General features: G+C 43.2%; 1 protein-coding gene across 3 annotated transcripts in view; it reads left to right on the top strand.

Annotated features, from left to right (window-relative positions):
- Positions 1-6,619, top strand: part of MCTP1 (multiple C2 and transmembrane domain containing 1) — a 1,134,628-nt gene extending 1,128,009 nt beyond the window's left edge. For all 3 annotated transcript variants that reach the window (XM_029573135.1, XM_029573144.1, XM_029573160.1), the window contains exon 20: positions 5,293-6,619. In XM_029573135.1, the coding sequence (XP_029428995.1) occupies positions 5,293-5,364 (72 nt within the window). In that variant the 3' untranslated portion in view covers positions 5,365-6,619. The remainder of the gene's footprint in view (positions 1-5,292) is intronic.
- Positions 6,620-24,368: the final 17,749 nt, after the last annotated feature.

Raw genomic sequence — 24,368 nt, forward strand, 5'->3', positions numbered from 1 at the left:
CGAAGTGATGAGACTTCAAGCAGACCCCTTTGAGAAGACCTCAAATCATGATCATATTTTTAGATCATTCATTCTGTGAAACAGTGCAATGAGACTTAACGCACTTCTGTAGCATACAGGTAAAACAGGTATTATTCCGCTAGCACAAGCATCGCATTTCTATGTCACACATCTTTGTACACAAAAATTATTTTTAGTCTTAAGAATCAAGTTCCTTTCATACATTGTCATTTTAGAATTATTTTAGCTCATAATACTCTAATCACTTGCTATTGCCACACTCATACACAAGTCTATATATTACCATTTTATTAGCTGTCTTAGATGTCATGTGTTAATCATTATTATTTTTTAATTATTTTTTATTTAGTTATTTATGTTCATTTATGTATTTTAGCCCCTAAGGCAGCCCCAAGTGCAAGGGGCGAAACTTGGCCAGAATCGGGCTTGTTTACAGAACTACGTCTCCATTGAATAAAAGTATTCTGATCGGATATCTGGCATCTATTCCACTTTGTTACCCTTATATAAAATGCGCCACCGAACTGGCAACCAGTGGAACTGAAAAAAGGCAGGAGAGATAGTTGCCTCATGTCCATATTGTTCCCAAGTTTAAACAGTTAGCTTTTTATTAATTCCGTGACGTAGTCTATCAACCAAGCCTGCCCATATTTTTCTCACCTTTTGCCCTTCTTCCCCATTCTAATTCCCCACATACTCACAGTCCTGCAACCCTGCTAGAATGTCTGCTGAGCTGTAGCTTACCACCACCAGCTCCATAGCCTCAGTAGCACCGAAAACCTCAGCACTGTTTGCCTTTCTCCAAGCTGTGCATCACTCTTTTCTGCCTGCTTCCTGCTCAGACACTGATGCCCTCTTAGCCAACTACACATGCTCTGCCTCCTGTCAAACACTTCTCTCAGTCCTGGAGACTGCTATTTGTTGAGAATTTTCTTTTTCTCTCCCAACTGCCTCTACCAAAATTCTCCAGTTCAGATACTCTGTGTGTCCCTGCACTGACTTTAAGTCCACACTTCCTGTTGGCCCACCCTACTGTGTCAGAGTCCCAGAAGCCTCGATGTCAAGCCCCAAATGGTAATGTTCATCATTGCTGTTCCTTTGCCCCACATTACAATGACAGGAGCTGCTCGATGCACGGCCATCTCACTTTGCCATTTACTGCAAATTGATGCCAATTTTGCCAACTGATCCTTGGCACTCCTGTGCCTTCCACTACTGCTCCTTCTCATCACCTGGGCACTTGCCCCAGCTTCTGGCTGTCCTGCTTCATTCTAACACAATCCTCAATGTGTTGACTCCTTTGCCACTGCTCACTGAATGACTGTCAGCCAGCCTTTGCCAAGTTGTGTGCTGCTGAAATATGTTCAGTGCCTCCTCAAACAATGTTCTGCTAGATCCACTTCCGCTGCTACCGCTCAGTATGGATTATAACATATTTTTGTGTCTGTACCACTTCTGTTCATTTCCTCCAGTATCTTGATGCTCACAGTTCTCTTGTCCTGTGCTACCTTCTTCCTTTTGCAAAGGACCTGGTAGATAACTGCAAATTTTCACAAAAAATATCCCAAAACTTGAATAGGTTTCATTTTATTGGCATAACTGTTACCAGTTTCCTCTTATTTATTATTATTTTTATGTATTTATTTGATTTAGATTCCGTTTTTCAGCACTTCAAAGTGGATTACATTCAGAGTCTGTAGATATTATTATTTTAAGAACATGAGAAATTGCCAAACTGGATCAGATCAAGGGTCCATCAAGCCCAGCATCCTGTTTCCAACAGTGGCCAATCCAGGCCATAAGAACCTGGCAATTACCCAAACACCAAGAAGATCCCATGCTACTGATGCCAGTAATAGCAGTGACTATTCCCTAAGACAACTTGATTAATAGCAGTTAATGGACTTCTCCTCCAAGAACTTATCCAAACCTTTTTTAAACCCAGCTACACTAACTGCACTAACCACATCAAGTGCCATTTTGTTACCTATTCCACTCACTTCCAACCTTTATTCTTTTGTGTTCAGAATTCTTTCTTGCTAGCCTCCCTGCCATCATTTTTCCTTATTATCCCTCAGCTCCCATTTTGCCCCTATTGTCCCCACAGCTTGTTTCATCCATCAGTGATAGGGACCCCAGATCAAGCCCATGCCTCTTTATAAGTTAAATAAAAAGCCTTGTTTTGCATAAAAACGAACCAATTTACCTACTTCACCCTATAGATTATGGCCTCAATTTAGCAAAATTCCCAAGTTACATTAGATAGCTGAGAAGCACAAATACTAAGCCCCTTCCATTTTTTCGGTCACTACAAAAATGATACTGAGCTCAGCTCAGGGAATATTCGACTCTTTCCCATTGAGATTACAGTTTACACAAAGTAGAGGCTCACAAGATTTATCCAGCTTTTCAGCATTCCAGAAATATGTTCACAATCAACACATTCAAAACTGGAAATGCTTGCACCGTAAAAGTAGTAGCATTTCTACACAGAAGTATTGGGGGCGGGGGGGAGCTAACTATGTAGGAGAGCAAGCCAAAGTGGCATTTCCACACCTCACGCCCACTCCCACCCATGGTCCCCTGCCTTTAAATTGGCTATAAAAGTCACATTAATAAATGAAAAATGTCTTATGTAAAAAGCTCAACTAGTTTCAAGGGCTCAGGAAAACTACCATTAAAATTCTTTAATAGCATCGTTCAACTGATTCTTCTATATGGATATGAGAATGAAGTCTGGAGTTGAAACAGGAAGGGGCAGAATCTCAATATAAATCCTGCACCGCTAATTCCATAGCACATTCCACCTTTATTAAAATTCCTTCAACAATAGACATGGGGCATTTACTTACAACACATCATCCAAAATGATCTATTCAAATTCTGGTATCACTTCAGTACTAGCAACACAAAAAGACACTTGTGAAGTAACACAAAACCCTGCAAAAATGACACTCACAACTTATGTAGCAACCCTGCCATACTATAACTCCAATAACTCCCGGAACTGAAACAGCAATAACCTTACCTATAAAAGGGCAGCATTGCAAATATTACACCGGGCCCTAGCACACTAATACCCCAGCAGACACTACCCACTAACAGAATCCCTCACCCAGTTCATACACAATGAACATAGACCGATCATTACCTAATATAAAATAAGGGACGTCAAATTAGAAATAGAAGAATGCAGACAAAAGCTAAAATGGAAACACCAAGAAGCCCAACTCTGGGCAATGCAACACTGGAGAAAGAGAGAACAGAAATGTATTTTCGTTAATACTGAGCAAAATACAAAAATATAACATGTACATTCCAATTCTCAAAATTGAAAAATGTTTTCTTTTCTACCTTTATGGTCTGGGCGTTCTTTTAGTGGGTTGGGCCTTGTCTCTTTTCAGTTTCTCCTAAGTTTTTTCTAAGGTCCCCATTTTCATTTTTCCCTCTTCCTCGCCTACATCGGTTTCTAAAATTGATCTTTCCCTTTCATCTGTTTTGCTATTTCTCTCTTCTCTGCCTCTCTATCCCTTTAAAGCTAAATTTTATCCTTTCTGCTCCCCCTCTCTAACCCTCCAGTCCTCAGTCTCCCACTTTTCACCTCTCACCTACCTACCAGCTTTCTGTCCCCCACTTTTACTCCCTCTCAGCTCTCCCATGCCCTCCCCTCTCTCTTTCCCCAGCCTTCTATTCCCCCATCTTTCACCTACTCTCCAGTTCCCCATATCCACCCTCTGACCTCACCCCACCCTCTTCTACCATTCTCTGCCTCTCTGCCTCTCACTCCCTGCTCTTTTTGTAGCTCATTTCCTCCTTGGCCTCCAGACTCTTTCTTCTGTTTCTCGCCCTATTCCCACCCTATCTCACCCCTCCACAACATCCCCATCCCTTTCCAATTCCTCTCACCCTCTTTGAAGTTCTCTTAACACTTCCCCCCACCTTTCAGCCCTCTTCTCTTACCCCATCTAACACAACCACCCACTCATACCCACCCAATTTCTCAGACTTCCCTTCCCAAATCCCTGTTCTGCCTCCCACTCTAGCTCAGAGTCCTCCACACTTCTACCCAAACTAAGAGTTCTCAATTTCCTCTACCCTCTCAATCTTGAAGTTCCCATGCAACCCCAATCCTTAATTCCCTGCTTTACCTGAGTCCTCATTCTTTTCTTGCTCTTCCCCCTTCCTGAACACATTTCTGAATCCCTCTTCTCCCCCAAATCTCAAATTTCAATCTCTCTCTCTTCCCCCTCTCCATGAGCTGATAACTACCCTATGGCTCATCACTCTCTAACCTGGTGTGGCTGCAGCTATAGCTGCTGCTTCCATCTTGAGTACTCTTCCCTCCTCCCACCTCTCTCCTATGGGTCGGACAGTTTAATTGTAATGTTTGAACCACAAGACTCTGTACCTATGGAGGTCCACGTGGTTCAAACATCATCTGTTTGAATCGCAATGATCCCTTGTAGTTGAAATGGATTATGATTGAACCACATGGGGCTCCCTAAATACAGAGTCCCACAGTTCCACATGCTCATAAGTTCAACTGCACAGGCCGCAGGAGGGGAAGGGGGAGGGGGAAGGAGGGAAGAGGGCTCAAGGCTGAAGTGACAAATGGGTAGTAAGATATTATTTTGGAGGGGGTTCTTACCATCCCAAAGCAATGGCTATTCTAAAAGGGCTCAAATTTAGTTAAATACTGGAACATGACCAATGTAAATGATTTCTTTTTATTATTTGCTCAGCAGTTACTGCTATCAGCTGAAGCACTTGCAGTTCCAAGTTTCAGCAGGTGAAAATGCACCATCTTGGGTTCTCATATATTGCAAGGTCTACCTAGGACTTTTGTACTGCTCCGTTGGGTTATCTACTCCCATTTGTCATTATAGTGGAGTAGATTGTTACGTCCTAAATGCATCATTCAGAAACTGTTGCAAAACATTGGGCATGCCTAAAGAAAGCACAAGCCCCAGCCATATTCCTTTAAGCTCCGTTTATACAGCGCAAAGCCATTTAGATCCTTGGTAAGAAGGTATGGCTTCCTGGTTAGAGCAATGAGCTGGGAAGCAAGGAAACCAGGATTCAGATCCCACTTCCCCCACTGTCACTGCTGGTGACCTTGGCCATTGTTTTTGTGTAGTAGTTGCAGGAGTCAGACTGACTGGGATGGGGAGGGGCATTTTATTTTCCCAGGCAAGGCTGTCTCATTCCTTCCCTTGCGCTTCTAAGCGGCCACCTAACCGGCCTCTCCCCAAACTTTTTGTGTTTAAACAGGTGCAGTACCATGAGCTGAAACCAGATCCCAGCCAGAGCCCGAGCAAAAGGAAGAAAAACAATCTCGGCTAGCCAGCTCCATGCACGAAGGAGAACAGCATCTGCATTGGGAAAGATAAAATAAATATTAAGCAAAACCCACAAACCTAATCAACTTTTTCTTTCTTTATCTCGTTTTACTTTCTTTCTTTTTTTTTTCTGCCTTTTAAAAACACAATAATGAACATTTTGTAAATATTGTACAAAGGCATAGGTCGCAAAAATATATATTTACCAGTGTACAGAAAATAATTTGATAATGTTTTGAAGCTTGGTTCCTGCGTGGAAGCCTTGCCGCGGATGATCATGTAATGCATTAGAAGATGTAATCTTATCGGTGGTTGCTGGAGTATGTACCACTGACTCATAGTCCTTGGCGCATGACGCAGATTACAGTTGCAGATTCCAAAAGAAACATGCTTTTTTTTATGCAAACAGTGCAAATATTTTTTTATCCAAAAACAAGCAAGCAAAAAAAACAAACAAAACCACAACTACAAAATGAAAGTCCTCATTGCATTGTTATGTTTGTACATGTTTTTTTCTTTCTTTGGGTTGAGCCATGGAATAAATAATAGCACCACATTGCTCATATTCCAGATCTAATACGTTTCTGCTCACTTTGAGTACACAAAGCAGAGCTATTTGTAAATTTATGATTACTGCGTAGAGTTCAAAAGTCCCCCAGCAGAATCCCCTGCCTCAGCTCTTTGGGGTAACAAGAACCCCCTGCCTGTGCTTCTTGTTCCATCAAAGGACTTTAAAACAAATCCATTTGAAGATAAAAAAAAAAAATGCTGCTCAGTTTCATACTTAATTAAGTATTTGAATGTTATAAGTATGATCAATTTAATTTGCAACTGGAACTGGGTTAGCAAATTAACTTCTTCAGTCAGATGGCAAAAATAGTGAAAAACCCATACTGCTTCTTAAAGCGAGTTATATTATGAATACTCATCTGCACCTCAGGAATTTTAATATACTGAACTGTCTCAGGCGAAGCTTGTTCCCCATTTCCTGAGCAAAGATCACATCCAACTGTTTTCCTGCACATTACCTTATGAGTTGACAATACCAATTAAACAGAAAAGGACAATGCTATGAGCGCCCAGTGGTATGGTAGATTTATTCCTTTGGTTACCAGCTTAGTAGTATAGTGCTGATGGTTTGTCTTACTGCCAGAAACCTCTTGTTTAATTTAAGTGGACATAAAAAACAAATGTTTACATTTCAAAATGCTGTAATGATCATACCATAATAAATACTCACAAGAGGATGGATTTTGAAATACTTGTTTTAAAGCCTTGTTTGATGGGAATGCCAGCTTTGACTCACTGTGCATGCGTACGTGTGTGTGTGTGTGTGTGTGTGTGTGTGTGCGCATGTGTACGTACATATGTGTGTGTGGGTGTGCTGGCAATTAATGTATTCGCAAGAGTAAGAAAAAGTCATTTTTAATTTAAAAAATGTTGTTCAGTGGGGTTTTTTTTGTAATAAATGATTTGAAACATTTGTATTCATACTACATAGGATGCTTTAATTAATCAAATTGTTCTCCAGTGAAAAGGATTTGGATCTAAATGCAATTACATTACAGTTTGCAATTTAAAGTGCACCCTCTATGAGGTTTGGAGCAGGTTTCTTTACAGGTGTGTGTCTCATGGTTCACAAAAATCATTCTGAAACCCCCACAAGGATTAACCTGATCCTGTTTTTCTTACATTGATTATTAATGGGGCAAAGGCTCAGTTTCTTGGAGCTTTGCCCAAATAGGTAAATGATCCATTTAACCACCTTCCTGTATTAACCCTGCCTCTGTCCATAGTGATTACTGCTTCACCTGTCTCAAAATGGACCTTACTGGCATTCTCTGCACGTGGAACCAATTCGGCTGGTATTTCTGCCACTAAGAACTTTCATTTGTTAGACCTGCTGATTACTGCTCTAATTCCAAGTTTAGTTTTCCGAAAAGGAAATAGAATTGTTAAATGTTCTTGCCCTACCCAAAATACCACCCATCCCTCTTCCTGATTTTCTTTTATAGATTGTTTCATAGAACAAAGACTCAATTTCTTGCACCTTTATCCAAAGTAGTTGATGTAATTAATTAAACTTCACCTTTTAACCCAATGTAAGACTTTTTATTTTATCCCTGTGTGGCCCCTTTCAGACCACTAAAGCTTGTTCTGTGCGTAGAATAGAGAAGTTGACAGCAACGGGAGGCATAGCTAGATGGTGAGTAGTGCCTTCACCCCAAAAGGAATGGGTTTGGTGGAGAATAAAAATTATGCTTCCACAAGTACTGAGAGGAGTTGGAATAATTTTATAATTTTTTAAAATTTATATTCCACCTTTCATGACACTTCAAGGCAGATTATATTCAGGTACTGTACATTTTTTTTCCTGACCCCAGAGGACTTACAGTCTAACGTCTAAGTTTTAAAAGGCCAGCACGCATAAAATTCAAGGCTTACGCGTGTGGCCGGGCCCTGAACTCGCACGCATTTTTGAAAGGGCCCAGCCACGCCCGTAACCCCCGATACACGCACAAGGGCCAGGCCTGATCTTATGTCTGCTCCTTAGAGCATGTAAGTAAAAAAAACAAAAACATGTAGAAAAGTTAGGGAGGGTTTAGGGGAAAAGAAAAGGTAAGAAGGCCAGGTAGGGGTGTAGGGAAGTTCCCTCCCAGTCCGCTCCTTTATTGGAACAGACTACAAAGAAACTGGGAAAAAGGCAAATCGCGTCACCACACGTAATTTTAAACACCCCCGCCCCCCCCTGCACATGGAAGAACCATTCCGCCCGCACATGCGTGCTTGAATATTAAAATCCGGCGCGCATGTATGCATGGAAATCCTATTTTATAACATGCTAAATAGCCACTTCCATGTGCACGCACCGGGAACCACGCACACATGGATGCCTGCACATTTTGTTTTGTTTTTTTAATCTACCCCTAAGTTTGTACCTAAGGCAATGGAGGGTAAAGTGACTTCCCCAAGGTCATAAGGGGCAGCAGTGGGATTTGAACCCTAGCATATAGCCTAACCACAAAGATACTCCTCAAGGATTTATATAAGAACATAACATAAGACATACCATACGGGATCAGACCAAGGGTCCATCAAGCCCAGTACCCTGTTTCTAATAATGGCCAGTCCAAATCACAAGTATCTGGCAAGTACCCATACATAAAATAGATCTCAAGCTACTATTCCTTATTGATTAATAGAGGTTTATGGATTTTTCCTCTAGGAACTTATCCAAACCTTTTTTAAACCCAGTTACACTAACTGCCATATCCAAATCCTCTGGCAATGAATTTCAGAGCTTAACTATGCGCTGAGTGAAAAAGAATTTTCTGTGATTTATTTTAAATGAGCTACTTGCTAATTTTATGCAGTGCCCCCTAGTCCTTCTGTTATCTGAGAGAGAAAATAACTGATTTACATTAACCTGTTCAAGCCCTTTCATAATTTCATGATTTCTGAGACTGATGATCCTGCAGTCTTGGAATTTAGCCCTTGACTATTTAAAGTTTAGACAGTAGCTAAAATAAGTTTGTTGGAGGAGCAGTAGAGAGCTCCCTCCAGTACAGCTTCAGGTCACCAAGGAGGATAAAGACCCTCAAGTCTACAGGGACACTGGTGATGCCTGGGAAGCCCACAGTTGAAGTTCGCAAAGAAGAGAAGGTTTCCTGTCTGCGTTCTTCAGTGGGGGTCTTAAGGAAGAGAGAGACCTTGTGGGAACTTGAGAGGAACTGCTATCTAGAGGATTCTGTTTCAATAATTGAAAGCAATGTGTGAGTAAAAACCGTGAGAGGTAGATATTAAAGGCCTTGCATGTGCAAAAATGGCCACATATATGTGTGGCCCCTAATATTCCTCAGAGAGAGAGAGAGAGAAACTCTTTAAAGGGCTCAGCCTGACACTCAATATATGCACCATTGTAAGGGGGCACTTTGATTCACGGTGATTTTTCGGGAGGTGGATGGGGGTTTGGGGGTGGTGTTATAGAAATATTCAGAGGGAATCATTGTAAAATTGACATCAGTAAAGAAGTAATGAAAAGGAGTTGATTTGTACACTGCAGTCTCTGCTAGATGCATCATACAAATCAACTCCTCTTCTTAGAATTTTCATCGCTTGTAATTGGACTGAGAAGCTCTCTCTGTTCTTAATTGCTGGTCTATATTTTTTTTCAGTTTTTTTTTTCAATTTTGTGATACTTTGGACTTTGAATTTGAAATTTATAATACTTTCTTTTTTGGCATAGAAATCTGGTATGGACCTTCTGTTTTGGTGTATGAGTCTCCCCTTGGACCCCATAATTATAGCTATTCCCCAGTGGAAGAAACCCTGTGCTGAGGCTACATACAGGGTTTTATTTCCATGCCTGCAGTGCCCAGAGTTGAACCCTCTGTGAAGGGGTGGGGGGTATTACATAAATGGTGCAAGAACAGAAACCCAGGGCAGGAGTGAGGATTTTTGTCCATACTTGCTTTTGAGTGTTTTGCTCAAAATTGTGCTGATGAAGACTGCTTGGAGAAGATTTGTGCATTTTCCCATTAAAATTCAAGATGGCCTCTATGCCTGCCAGCAGGCTTCTGTGAAGAAGATCACGTGGGCATCAATGTGTGTGTCCCCATGCAGGAAGGATTTGAGTTGGTGAGGACATCAGCCCTCGTAGTCTGCGAGGGCCAATCATGATAAGAGCGCAAGAGTAGAAGAGATGGCAAGGGAATGCCCATATGTGGGTGCCAACTTGGACACGGTGCCAGTGAGGAAACACTTTGTGGTTGGACCCAGGGAGTGTAAGAGAGAAAACAGTGAAGGAGCAGCTCGGTGGTTTGCCAAGGCTAAGGCGCACTGCAAAAATAACCTATCAACTGTGGGAATGAGTCTAGCTCTCTATGGAGGCCAGTGTGATTGTGACATATGTGGGGTTCCCAAGGTGCCATCTGGTACAGGAGCCCCATCACATCATCCTTCAGTGTGTAGACTGTCAAGAGACTCTGTATGAGCCTGAAGCTCAACCTGGGCTACTACTCCCAGCCAGGGCCAGTGCTACCAGTTTTGCTACCCTGTGCAAATGATTATTGTGCTGCTTCTTCCCTTTCCCCTTCCCCCGTTACCAACCCTTGTCAAACTCCTATGGAATTTAATGGAGTCATTCCTGGGCTTCTCTCTTTTTTTTTTCCTAACAATAACTTTTTGTGTTTGGGCATCATTTACGGGTACAATTAGGTTAGCATAAGACAACCAGAATGGTGGGCATATCTGGAGCATTTCTTCTGTGTAGTGCCAACAGTGGGCAAGTAGTTCACTTGCAGGGAGGAGTGGTTATCTAGTGGATTGTTCCCATGGAAAATTGTATAATCTACTCTCTCAAAACATTCTTTGAATTTTGAAACCACTAAATATTTCAACCCCAATACAAAGCCTTATGGCTGCTGGGTATTTCCTATATACAAAGCAATTAATTATGCATCCGAATACTTCAAATCAGTCAATAAAATCCAGTTGTTATCCACATGTAAATAATTAAAAAAAAAATAAGTGAAAAATATCCCCCAATGTAAATTGTATGTGGGAGATATGTCCCAGTCAGAGACTTTGATCTCGATCCCAGAATATTTTCACCATGGCTGGTGCAAGGGTCTTAGGTGCCCTAGGTGAACTTTGCACTGCCCTACCCTGGCTCTGCCACCCTCAATTAAAAATTATGCATTTATAATAGATTTTACATAAAAAAGGACATTCAAAGAACAGTTTTCAGGGTAAAAATATCACTTAAACATGTATATTTCCTTGCACAGCTTTGGTGCCAACCAAACAACCCTGCAAAAAACACACTTGGAATGCTTATGGTATTAAGTCTATTGTAATATATCTTGGGTGTGTGCTTTGTCCTCAGAAAGCCCAGAGTAAACTGAATTACAATTACAATAGAGTAAATCTTCCATACTAAAAGAACACTAACTGCCAGCTCTCAAACAGTAAAAACCCTAAGTAAGAAAAGGTAACACTACAAATATTACACCAGGCCATAAACACTAATACAGCTCCTATTAGGAAAACAAAAGAAGCGAGCCTGTTATAGATCCCTGCACAGAAACTACACGCTTGCAGAATACCTCACTTATGAAACACATGTAGATCACAGACAGACCCTCGTCAAATACAGAAGAAAGAGACCATCAAGTATAAACATAAATGTGTAGACAAAAACTAAATGAGAAACTGGAACAAGTTAGACTGTATGCAGTGCAAGAATGGAAAAACAGAAATGGCAAATTCCTCATAAACTTCAAACAATAAAATCAAGGAATATAAAACATCAATCATAATATCAAAAACATACTAATAAAATAAAAAATATTTCAAAATAGCCAATAAATAAAATAACATCCAATAATTAAAAACATATACAAATTATAAAAAATTTCCCAAACACTAATAAAATATTTCAAAATAGCAGACACATCTAATAAAACCCAATAATTAAAACTAATAAAGATTTTAAAATCCCCACTTTCCATGTCTGTGAACTTTTGATTTCCAGTCTCCTGAGAGTGCAGTGGATTAGTGCAGGGGGCAGGGAGAGAACATTTTCTCCTCTCTCACTCATATACACATGCTTTCTCTCTCATACACACACACACACACACACACAGATGCTTTCCCTCACAATCACACACAGGGATGCTCTCTATCATACATACACAGAACATAAGAAATTGCCATGCTGGGTCAGACCAAAGGTCCATCAAGCCCAGCATCCTGTTTCCAATAGAGGCCAAATCAGGCCACAAGAACCTGGCAATTACCCAAACACTAAGAAGATCCCATGCTACTGATGCAATTAATAGCAGTGGCTATTCCCTAAGAAAACTTGATTAATAGCCGTTAATGGACTTCTCCTCCAAGAACTTATCCAAACCTTTTTTGAACCCAGCTACACTAACTGCACTAACCACATCAGATGTTCTCGCACACACACAGATGCTCTCTCACCCACACATGCACATACTCTGTCACACATACCTACACTCTCTCCCTTTATTCCACTTACACGTGCTGTCAATCAGGCACAGTCTCTCCCTTTCTTTCAGGTCGATACAGTAAGGCCGCGGTAGAAACAGTGCGGCAGTGTCAGGCGCACCCTTCCTCCCTGCACGCACAGTCCTCTAGACCTAGCGCCTGATACTCTCTTCTAATCGCATGCAAATGCATGCCGAGGCTGTGAAGCGTTAGGGAAGGGTTATGCCCGCTCAACCCATTTTACTGTATAGGTGCTTAATACAGCGCCTGTACAGTAACCTGGGTGCGCTGGTACCTGTCATTTCAAATGTCATTTCAAATGACATTTGAAATGACAGGCACCAGGAGGAGGGAGGCGGGAGGCGGCGAAGCGACTTACTTCCTGCCTTTGGTTTTTTTGCTTTGCCGCTGTGTCTCACCTCCTCCCGGAGCAGGGCACGAAAGCAGTCTTGCTCCGGGAGGAGGTGAGACACAGCGGCAAGCAAAAAAAAACCAAAGGAAAAAAAAAACTTTTCTGAGCCATCAGCAGCGGCGGCGGGATCCGGGGGGGGGGGGGGGGGGTAAGTGTTCGATCGGGCGAATAGGCAGGTAGGCGACAGCGGCGGCGGCGCAACAAAAAAAAACCAAAGCGACAAAAGTAACTTACTTTTCCGCGGCAGCGGGGCAGGGGCAGCGGCAGCGGGATCGGGGGGGGGGGGGGGTAGGCGGCGTGTTCGATCTGAGCCATCAGTAGCTCCCCCGACGAAGATGGCTGCCTGCACGGGGGAAAGCGTGCAATTGGCCGCTGAAGACGTGACGTCACGACGTTTGGCGTCACGGGGTGTGACGTCACGTCCTCAGCGGCCAATTGCACGCTTTCCCCTGTGCAGGCAGCCATCTTTTTGTCTTTGTCGGGGGAGCTACTGATGCCTCAGAAAAGTTTTTTTTTTCCCCACCTACCCGCCCACCCGATCGAACACGCCGCCTACCCCCCCCCCCCCGATCCCGTTCTTAATAAAAGTAAAACCTCTCTTTTCCCGTTCCCTTTCCTGTGCGATTTTGGCACTACACTACACTAACACCTACTAGAGGGAGGCTGTAAACTAACACGTTAAGGCCGCGGCAAAACAGCAGGTTACTGAGGAGATAGTATCAGCGCCCGTTACAGTATCGGAGGGGAATAGCTAATTCCTTCATTATACAGCTTTTTCGTTCATTTACATGCTGGGTGCGGAAAGGGTTATGTGTTTATTTTAGGAAGCGCTAAGGACGCGTGAAACTGGAGACTGTATCGCTGGATGGCCTTACTCGTCTGTATTGTGCGCTCCCAGCACGTTACAGACGGGGAATCTTTAACTGAACGTTACTGTATCGACCTGTTTATTGGCTGTGGAGGGAAATGAGCTCCCCAAGCAGCTGAGACCTCTCATTTTCTTTTTCCGCTGGCAGCAGGAGCTTCTCAATTTATTTTGCCATCAGGACTCTTCTCTTGTCAGTGACCCACAGGACATTTCCTATTTTTTGGCTGCCAGCAGCACCTTGCCTTTTCTTCCATCATCAGCAGGGCCAGTGGCATATTAAGAGGGGTGCGGGGGTGTGATCCACCTCGGGTGACAACTGGGAAGTCGGCGGCCATGAGCGGAGCCCATCCTGCTCGAGCTAGAAGAAGAGGGAGGCCTCCGGGCCGTAGGCAATGGAAGCACTGGGCGGCCGCCTAGAGAGCTACGGGTCTGGAACCGGCAACTACATAGCCTTTTCTTCTTCCCGCCCCCCCTCCCCCGCAGCCCAGAAGAGGAAGTGGTGGGTCTGCATGGGCAGGAAGAAGGAAAAGTCATGCAGTCGAGTCCAGAAGCAGGAGGAAGAGCAAAAGAACTGCCCCCTCCCCTCCCCACCGCAGCTGCAGGAAATAGAGCCGCACCAGCTCCCATGCTGTCTCAAGAAAAATGAAGTGTCCCCGTCTGTCACGAGGACTGAAGGAGGAAACTGCTGTGCTTCTGATGGGGAGCAGGGTAGGAAGTGAGAGAGAGTGTGTTTGTGTCTATGTTTGTGTTAGACATACGTCTGTGTGTGCGTGCATAGGAGTGAGGGTTCATGTTTGTGTGTGCAGGGGTGTTTGAAAGTGTGTGCAAGAGAGCGAGAAAGAGCCCATGTGAGGAAGAGGAGAAGTGGAGATCACTGGGGGGGGGGGGGGGGGGGAGTGAGGGGTGGAGGAGGGACAGAAAAGCGAATCTAGTGGGGAGAGGGGGGTGCCAAAGGAAATATCCTCCCCGGGTGCCAAATACTTTAGATACGCCACTGAGCAGGGCTTCTTCTTATTTTTGGGCCACTGAGTGCCAGGCCACCACTCCCTCTGAGCTGCCACCCTGTGCAAGTGTATAGCCTGCACAGTGCGTTCCACTAGCCCTGAACCCATCAGACTTTGAGCATGTGGCAGTTGCTAGCTGCATTGCCCCAGGTCCTTGGTGTCCCAGAAGTGGTAGCTGGAGCAGAGTCTGGGAAGATGTGTGATCCTATGTCTCCTGCCAGATTGGGACCTGATAGTGGATGAAGTCAAGAGACCTAGAGCTGTGAGGTTAGTACTTTACTTCAAGAAACTTGGATAGTGCCTGGGTGCCCTGGGAGGAAGAAATTGTCCAATCTGCCATGGGAGGAACACTGGATCAGGAGGTTCATGAAGGAATTATAGGGACATTCTTACCCATGTGCGCGGCTAACTATAATAAGCATAGTGAACATTAGAAGAGAAGAACAGACTCGAGAAATCTACTATCACATCAAATGATGCAGACTACATCCAGAGGCAGTATGACCAATGGAAGATTGGGAGGTGTGGGAAACAAGCCTGCCATGGAGAATATAGATCTGGATGGATATGTGAAATTGTACTCCAAGACCCGGATTCTGCCAGGTAGGGATTACCATGAAGGTGCCTGATCCAGCATGGCATAGCCCATAGTCACTGAAATTGTTTCAGCTGCTTGAAAGAACTATGCTAAGCTTGCTTGTTGCAAGATGCTCCTGGGTTCAAGAGAAAACAGAGCAATAAGAATTTTTTTTTTTAAAGTTTGCATCTGTGTGCTTGCAGGTGTTGAGAGAAGAACAACAGTAACTGTTTACCTTGTTGTGATTTGATTTTGTGGATTTTTGGGACTTTTTAAGGGAAATATCCCTGAAGCAGAAGGCCACTTTGTTTAAAAAAAAACAAAAAGACCAAAAGCCAGTAGGAAAATGTTAATTTAAGGACTTTGGTGTGATATGCTGCATTTTGCTGTTTCTGATTGATTAAAAAGAAGTATAATTTTGTATTATTGGAGAAAATGCCAAAAAATGAAAAAAATTACAAAACTCTGGAAAAATGTAAAAATCTGTTCCAAAGACTTTCTCTCTTTTTGTCTTTTGCTCCCAATTCTATCTATGCTATCTGAGAAACAAAATAAACTGTTTTCTTCAAGTAAGTGTTCCAGAATTGGATGTCTGCATCTCATTCATTGCATTCATTAATATGAATTATCTTTCAGGATCTACCAATGAATTTTAATTTATCCAAATCAGAGATCTTAAGTTGTTTAAGAGCTGGGCCTTTAACCCAGAGACTCAGGTGATTCAGTATGAAGATGTATTCTCCATACTGAACTATACCCATGGGTATGTGCATCTTCACAACCACTTAAATTAGTGCAGGAGGAGTAATGTGTGACTAGTGAAGGCATTCCGGGAGCAAATTAGTTTGCCACTGATTTTTGTGTATCCGTGAGTATTTTGTGTATTTTATACCTCTAAAATCTTGTGAATGGGTATGGCATTCCTCCATTTCCATGAACTGTCAGTACATAGGTTGCAGGATGGAATAAACAGAAGAACCTATAATTTGAGATACTGGGTCAGATCAAAGTCCATCAAGCCTAGAATCCTTTTTCCAACAGTATGTTGCGGTCCCGACCGCCCCTCTCCTGATAGGGCTCAGGCCCGCCTACCTCCGCTCCAGTAGTCGCCGGATTCCGCCCGGTCCGGGTCCCAGTGGTCTCTCTCTTCCCACATGGCGGTCGCCATTGCGGGCCTGCTCCTCTCCGGTCTCACACGCACGCGCGAAGACGTCCTTCTTCTGCGCCCAGCTCCCGGAAGCCCGGCCCCACCCTCGCGGCTGACCGTCACGCCCGGCTCCCGATATAACCGGCGTTCAGACGTACCCTAAACGCCTTGCAACGAGGTTCCCAACTTCTTAGTTGGTTCCAGTTGCGTTCCTGTTGACCTCCAGCTGCCTGCCTCTGATTCCGGTTTGCATCCGTCTCCGCTTCAGCCCGCTGCCTGCCTCTGACTCCAGTTTGCTTCTGACTCTGCTTCAGCCCGCTGCCTGCCTCAGACTCCGGTTCACTTCTGACTCTGCTACAGCCTGCTGCCTGCCTCAGACTCCGGTTCGCTTCTGACTCCGCTGCAGCCGCCGGTCTGCCCTGCCTCCACCCGACCTTCTGCTCAGCTCAGCCGGCTCCCAAGCCTACCCGGGTATCACAAACTCTTATCTCACTCTGCCTGCCCTGGTTCCGGCGTCCCTGCTAGTCCAGCCCTTCGACCCGCTCTTTTTCTGCTGCTGATAGGCCTCCGGCCTTCTCTCCGCCTCAGCCTTTCTGGACATTCTTTAACAGCACCTAAGTCCCAAGGGCCCGGGTCCCTACGGGCTCCTCCCGGGGGGTCCCCGGCTCCGGGTGAAGCCTTGCCAGGCTGCGTCTCTGCCTCCCGGCCTACCCTGTCACCCTCGGTAGGTTGGCCCAAGGGTCCACTATCCTCTCCAGCAGCTTCAGGCCGCAATACAGTAGCCAATCCAGAATCCCAAAAGGTCAACAGATTCCATTCTGATTATCCCAGGGATAAGCAGTGGATTTCCCCAAGCCCATTATATTGGTTTATGGGCTTTTCTTCAAGGAATTTGTCCAAACCTTTTTTAAACCCAACTCCACTAATATCTTTTACTACAGATTGTGATAAATTGCAGGAAGACTTCTGAGACTGGAAAATTGGGCATCCAAATGGCAGCTGAAATTTAATGTGGATAAGTGCAAGGTGATGCATATAGGGAAAAATAACCCATGCTATAGTTACACAATGTTAGGTTCCATATTAGGAGCTACCACCCAAGAAAGAGATCTAGGCGTCATAGTGGATAACACATTGAAATCATCGGTTCGTTGTGCTGCGGCAGTCAAAAAAGCAAACAGGATGTTGGGAATTATTAGAAAGGGAATGGAGAATAAAATGGAAAATGTCATAATGCCTCTGTATCGCTCCATGGTGAGACCGTACCTTGAATACTGTGTACAATTCTGGTCGCCGTATCTCAAAAAAGATATAGTTGTGATGGAGAAGGTACAGAGAAGGGCAACCCAAATGATAAAGGGAATGGAACAGCTCCCCTCTGAGGAAAGACTAAAGAGGTTAGGACTTTTCAGCTTGGAGAAGAGATGGCTAAGGGGGGATATGATAGAGGTGATTAAAACCATGAGAGGTCTAGAACAGGTTAATGTGAATCAGTTATTTTCTCTTTTGGATAATAGAAAGACTAGGGGGCACCCCATGAAGTTAGCATGTGGCACATTTAAAACTAATCAGAGAAAGTTCTTTTTCACTCAACGCACAATTAAACTCTGGAATTTGTTGCCAGAGGATGTGGTTAGTGCAGTTAGTGTAGCTGTGTTTAAAAAAGGATTGAATAAGTTCTTGGAGAAGTCCATTACCTGCTATTAATTAAGTTGACTTAGAAAATAGCCACTGCTATTACTAGCAACAGTAGCGTGGAATAGATTTAGTTTTTGGGTGCTTGCTAGGTTCTTATGGCCTGGATTTGCCACTGTTGGAAAAAGGATGCTGGGCTTGATGGACTCTTGGTCTGACCCAGTATGGCATGTTCTTATGTTCTTACATCCTCCGGCAACAAATTTTAATCCAATTATGTATTGAGTGAAAAAATATTTTCTCCTATTTGTCTTAAATGTATTACTTACTAACTTCATTGATACCCCCTAGTCTTTGTACTTTTTGAAAGAGTAACAACCAATATGCATTTATCCATTTCATTCCACTCATTATGTTATAGACCTCTAACATATCTCCTCTCAGTCATCTCTTCTCTAAGTTGAGAAATCCTAATCTCTTTAGCCTTTCCTCATAGGGAAATCATTCCATTCCCTTCATCATTTTGGTCATTTATCTGTACCTTTTCTAATTCTACTGTAGCTTTTTTGAGATACACTGACCAGAATTACATACAATACTCAAGGTGTGATTACACCATGGATTACACCACAGAGAAATTGCGATATTCTATGTTTTATCCTCCATTCCTTTCCTAATAATTAAAAGCAATCAGTTAACTTTCTTTCTTTCTTTCTTTCTTTATTTATTTATTATGTGCAATGGCAGCTTTATTAGCTGCCATTGCACATGGAGCAGAAGACTTCAACATGTTATCCACAATAATATCTATATCCTTTTCCTAGGTGGTGACTTCCAATGTAGAACCTTACATTGTGTAACTATAATTTAGGTAGTTCTTCCCAATGTGCCTCACTTTGCACTTGTCCACGTTGAGTGTCATTTGTCATCTGGATGCCCAGTCTCCTGTTTTGCAAGGATCTCCTGCAATTTCTCACAATCCTCTTGTAATTTAACAACTTTGAATAATTTTTTATCATCAGGGTAGATTGTCCTATCGGGTCTTTAGGCATGTCCCAGTGGAACGGTCAGCAAATCAAGTGGTTGGTTCTAGTCACAGTGGCCCCATGCCTCTGGAGTCACTGTGTCCAACACCAACCCACAGAAGCTCTTCCCTCCGCTCAAGGCTGCCTTTTCATTTTCAGCAGATAGGCAGCATGGGCCTGGGACCTGCTTCCTGTGCTCCTCCCCCATGCAGCATCATGGCAGCGGGAACATTTTGGCTGCTTCTTCTGTCTTCCAGGTCATCACAGCCATGATCTACTGTGGACTGCTGGCATGACTGAAGAGAGTTGCTGTGGGCTGCCACAGGAGCAGGGCCAAAGAAGGGAGCTGCTCAACTGGAGGCCACTACCAGACCCTGCAATAGTTGTATGTATTTTTTCTGCTTCACAATGGCAGTGGTAAGGTGACTCCATGGGCCTACTCTCTCTATTCTCCTTTCTGCCCTACCATCACAATGGCAACAGGAAGTACTCCTGCTGCCTCCCTCACACCTGCTTTGCCCTGCCTCGCCTGATCTTGAGTCTTCTCTGCTGGAGACACAAACCCACAAACCTCGCGGGACTACCTCTCTGCTGATTGAGCACTTCCAGCTGCTCCCAGGTGTGACAGTAAAAAAAACTACCATTAGGGATCATCACTGCTTACTGGAGCAGCAATAAGGCTGTTCCAGAGCTTATTCTCTTAGGGTTATAGGGAGATAGCCCATGTTTAGCCACTGAAAGCACCTAATAGCCAAAGAGTGATGCAGAAAAGTATGCTGACAGGCCCCAAAACACTGTCACAGCTAAAGAAAAGAAACATTGCCCAGATGAGAAATTTAAACCAGAACTGAAGGATATTTATCAAGATGGTTAAAATGCTTATAGTCGTTCTACAATTCTTCCCCTTTCATATCCAAGTTATTTTTCCATGTTTTTTGTAACTTTCTCACATCCAAAATATTGTTATAATATTTGTTAAGTTTCATACTATATTTGTTCTTGTATTGGGAAATGTTCTTTACTTTGTTACTCTCTGCCTTTACTCACATTGTTAATTGTAAACCGGGTTGATGTGATTCCTATCATGAAACTCGGTATAATAAAAATAACAAATAAAATAATAAATAAATATAAGATCTGCAGAGAGACAATGCAGCAACTTAAGCACATAAGCAGAAGTCATTGGCCCAGCCAAGGGAAGTCCAGAGGTCAGAGAGACCCCCACCCTTGGATGAAGGGGGAGCATTCTGAAGTGGAGAAAATGCTGACATTGGCATACAGCTTGGAACACACATGTGGCAGGACCCCCCTCCCCCCAAAAAAGGGGAGGGGGAAAAGACCTGCAATGCGTCAAAGACCCTCTACCCACTACATGATTATACACAAGCTTAAACATATTTATCAGCTGGAAAGTATAAGTCGGGGCAAATAAGGAGAAAGAGAGCAGATGCAAAGCAGCCCCAGCAACCCCTGCTATTGAGGAGGGAGAAGGCTAGGTGTGACCAGGAGACTAGAGAGAGGAGACACCCTGCCTAGGGTTGGATGCACAGTTAGGAAAAGGATATAGATATTATTGTGGATAACATGTTGAAGTCTTCTGCTCCATGTGCAATGGCAGCTAATAAAGCTGCCATTGCACATAATAAATAAATAAAGAAAGAAAGAAAGAAAGAAAGAAAGAAAGAAAGAAAGAAAGAAAGTTAACTGATTGCTTTCAATTATTAGGAAAGGAATGGAGGATAAAACATAGAATATCGCAATTTCTCTGTATCACTCCATGGTGTAATCACACCTTGAGTATTGTATGTAATTCTGGTCAGTGTATCTCAAAAAAGCTACAGTTGAATTAGAAAAGGTACAGATAAATGACCAAAATGATGAAGGGAATGGAATGATTAATATCTCAAGATAAAACACTAACCTATATTCTCAATCAATTGAGCATAACCAAGAGGACATTACTACCATTAAAACCTTGCTGAGCAAGGACCACACTTTTATCCAGCCCATTCAAGTGCTCACCAATGATTTGTTTAGACAACAGGACAACAGCATGAGTAACTTAATGAAAGGGCAGATTCCAACCTATTTAGACTCTCCTGATTTCATTACAGATGCTTTCGCTAAAATTACCCGAAGTAACGTCGAGCCGGGAGGCGGTGTGGCACTTTATGTCCGGGATGGCATAGAGTCCAACAGGATAAACATCCTGCATGAGACTAAATGCACAATTGAATCTTTATGGGTAGAAATCCCTTGTGTGTTGGGGAAGACTATAGTGATAGGAGTATACTACTGTCCACCTGGTCAGGATGGTGAGACGGACAGTGAAATGCTAAGAGAAATTAGGGAAGCTAACCAAACTGGTAGTGCGGTAATAATGGGAGATTTCAATTACCCCTATATTGACTGGGTAAATGTATCATCGGGACATACTAAACAGATAAAGTTCCTGGATGGAATAAATGACAGCTTTAAGGAGCAATTGGTTCAGAAACCGACAAGAGAGGGAGAAATTTTAGATCTAATTCTCAGTGGAGCACAGGATTTGGTGAGAGAGGTAATGGTGGTGGGGCCGCTTGGCAATAGTGATCATAATATGATCAAATTTGAATTAATGACTGGAAGGGAGACAGTAAGCAAATCCATGGCTCTCGTGCTAAACTTTCAAAAGGAAAACTTTGATAAAATGAGAAAAATAGTTAGAAAAAAACTGAAAGGAGCAGCTACAAAGGTAAAATGTGTGCAAGAGGCATGGTCAATGTTAAAAAAATACCATCCTAGAAGCACAGTCCAGATGTATTCCACACATTAAGAAAGGTGGAAAGAAGGCAAAACGACGACCGACATGGTTAAAAGGGGAGATAAAAGAATCTATTTTAGCCAAAAGATCTTCATTCAAAAATTGGAAGAAAATAGGATAATGCATAAGCTTTGGCAAGTTAAATGTAAGACATTGATAAGATAGGCTAAGAGAGAATTTGAAAAGAAGTTGGCAGTAGAGGCTAAAACTCACAGTAAAAACGTTTTAAAATATATCCGAAGCAGAAAGCCTGTGAGGGAGTCAGTTGGACCGTTAGATGATCGAGGGGTTAAAGGGGCAATTAGAGAAGATAAGGCCATCGCGGAAAGATTAAATGATTTTTTTGCTTCAGTGTTTACTGAAGAGGATGTTGGGGAGATACCCGTATCAGAGAAGGTTTTCATGAGTAATGATTCAAATGGACTGAACCAAATCACAGTGAACCTAGAAGATGTGGTAGGCCAAACTGACAAACTGAAGAGTAGTAAATCACCTGGACTGGATGGTATATACCCCAGGGTTCTGAAGGAACTAAAAAATGAATTTTCAGATCTATTAGCAAAAATTTGTAATCTATCATTAAAATCATCCATTGTACTTGAAGACTGGAGGGTGGCTAATGTAACCCCAATATTTAAAAAGGGCTCCAGGTGCAATCCAGGAAACTACAGACTGGTTAGCCTGACTTTAGTGCAAGGAAAAGTAGTGGAAAGTGTTCTAAACATCAAAATAACAGAACATATAGAAAGATATGGATTAATGGAACAAAGTCAGCATGGCTTTACCCAAGGCAAGTCTTGCCTCACAAATCTGCTTCACTTTTTTGAAGGAGTTAATAAACATGTAGATAAAGGTGAACCGGTAGATGTAGTATATTTGGATTTTCAGAAGGCATTTGACAATGTTCCATGTAAACCGCCTACCCGGCGATAGCTATATCTGTTAAATGTGAACCAGAGTGATATGTATTGTATACAGGAACTTCCGGTATATAAAAACCAATAAATAAATAAATAAATAAATGAGAGACTTCTAGGAAAAGTAAAACGTCATGGCATAGGAGGCAATGTCCTTTCGTGGATTACAAACTGGCTAAAGGACAGGAAACAGAGAGTAGGATTAAATGGACAATTTTCTCAGTGGAAGGGAGTGGACAGTGGAGTGCCTCAGGGATCTGTATTGGGACCCTTACTTTTCAATATATTTATAAATGATCTGGAAAGAAATACGACAAGTGAGGTAATCAAATTTGCAGATGATACAAAATTGTTTAGAGTAGTTAAATCACAAGCAGGTTGTGATAAATTGCAGGAAGACCTTCTGAGACTGGAAAATTGGGCATCCAAATGGCAGATGAAATTTAATGTGGATAAGTGCAAGGTGTGCTGTCAGGGAGAGGTAAGAGTGTGCAGCATTCATAGCGGTCCATATATCGCAGGTGAAATGCACACTCCCCTGTGCCTTAGCTAGCAGCACTTGGATGCGACTGCAACACTGGTTGTACAGGCTGGGGATTACCTTTCTGCTAAATGTGGTTCTGAAGGGGACTTTTTAATTTGGAACTAAGTTCAGCAAATGCTTGAAACCCACATTCTCCACTATCTGCAAGGGCTGGTCATCAAGGGCAATCATTTCCCCAATGCTCCTGGTTACAGCTTTTGAGGCTGCCTGCCTCCTACACCGGGATAGCGTTACCACACACCACCCCATTTCCTCCATGGTGGGTTGTCGCTTCTGCCACATGGCAGGGAGCTGATGGCCTGCCACCTGACTACTAGAAGGGGCTGAGGGCGTGGGGTGACTCTGCTCCTTTTCAACCACTTTACATTGCCTGGAAAAAGGGGTCCTCTGACTGGTACTGCCACCATCCCCAGATGGCAGTACTGTTGTTGGGTGTTGCCTCTTCATATAATGCGTCATGCCAAAATTAGATAGATGTCCCATTTGCTTGCCTCTGCTAATAGCCTTGCCACAGTAATTACACTGAGCAAAACGCGAGTCCTCCGTCACTTTAAAGTGGCTCCAGATCACAGATTTCTTTCGTGATCCCTTCTCTATAGCCTTCGGGGTGGATGCTGGCACTGAAACTGAAGTAGTGGGTGCACCCTGAGAAGCAATGCCAGGGGCATCAGTCACACTCTGTACCTGCGCTGACTGCTCTTCCTCCTCCTCATCATCAGTTTCATCTCTCCCCTGCTACACTGAAGTGGAGGCTAAGACAGGACTAACTAATCCTCCTAAACCTTCTTCAGCTATTACTTCTTATATTTCTGATGATGAGAACACCACACAAGATGATTCTTCATCGGAATCAGAAGCAAACAGTGCCTGCACTACGTTGTCAATGCTAAATCGAGTCTGCTGTCACACTGCTGCTTTTCGGTGTTGCCATTTTGACTGGCATGACTCAACCTCCCCTTCCCTCACCTCCAAAACTACAGGGTCAGAAACAGGTGGTGGCGATGCATCATCTTTAAATTTCATTTTTTTCCTGATGGAACTGCCTGCCCCTCCAGAGATTTT

The sequence above is a fragment of the Rhinatrema bivittatum genome, chromosome 1, assembly GCF_901001135.1.
Source record: "Rhinatrema bivittatum chromosome 1, aRhiBiv1.1, whole genome shotgun sequence".
In the NCBI taxonomy this organism is placed as follows: domain Eukaryota; kingdom Metazoa; phylum Chordata; class Amphibia; order Gymnophiona; family Rhinatrematidae; genus Rhinatrema; species Rhinatrema bivittatum.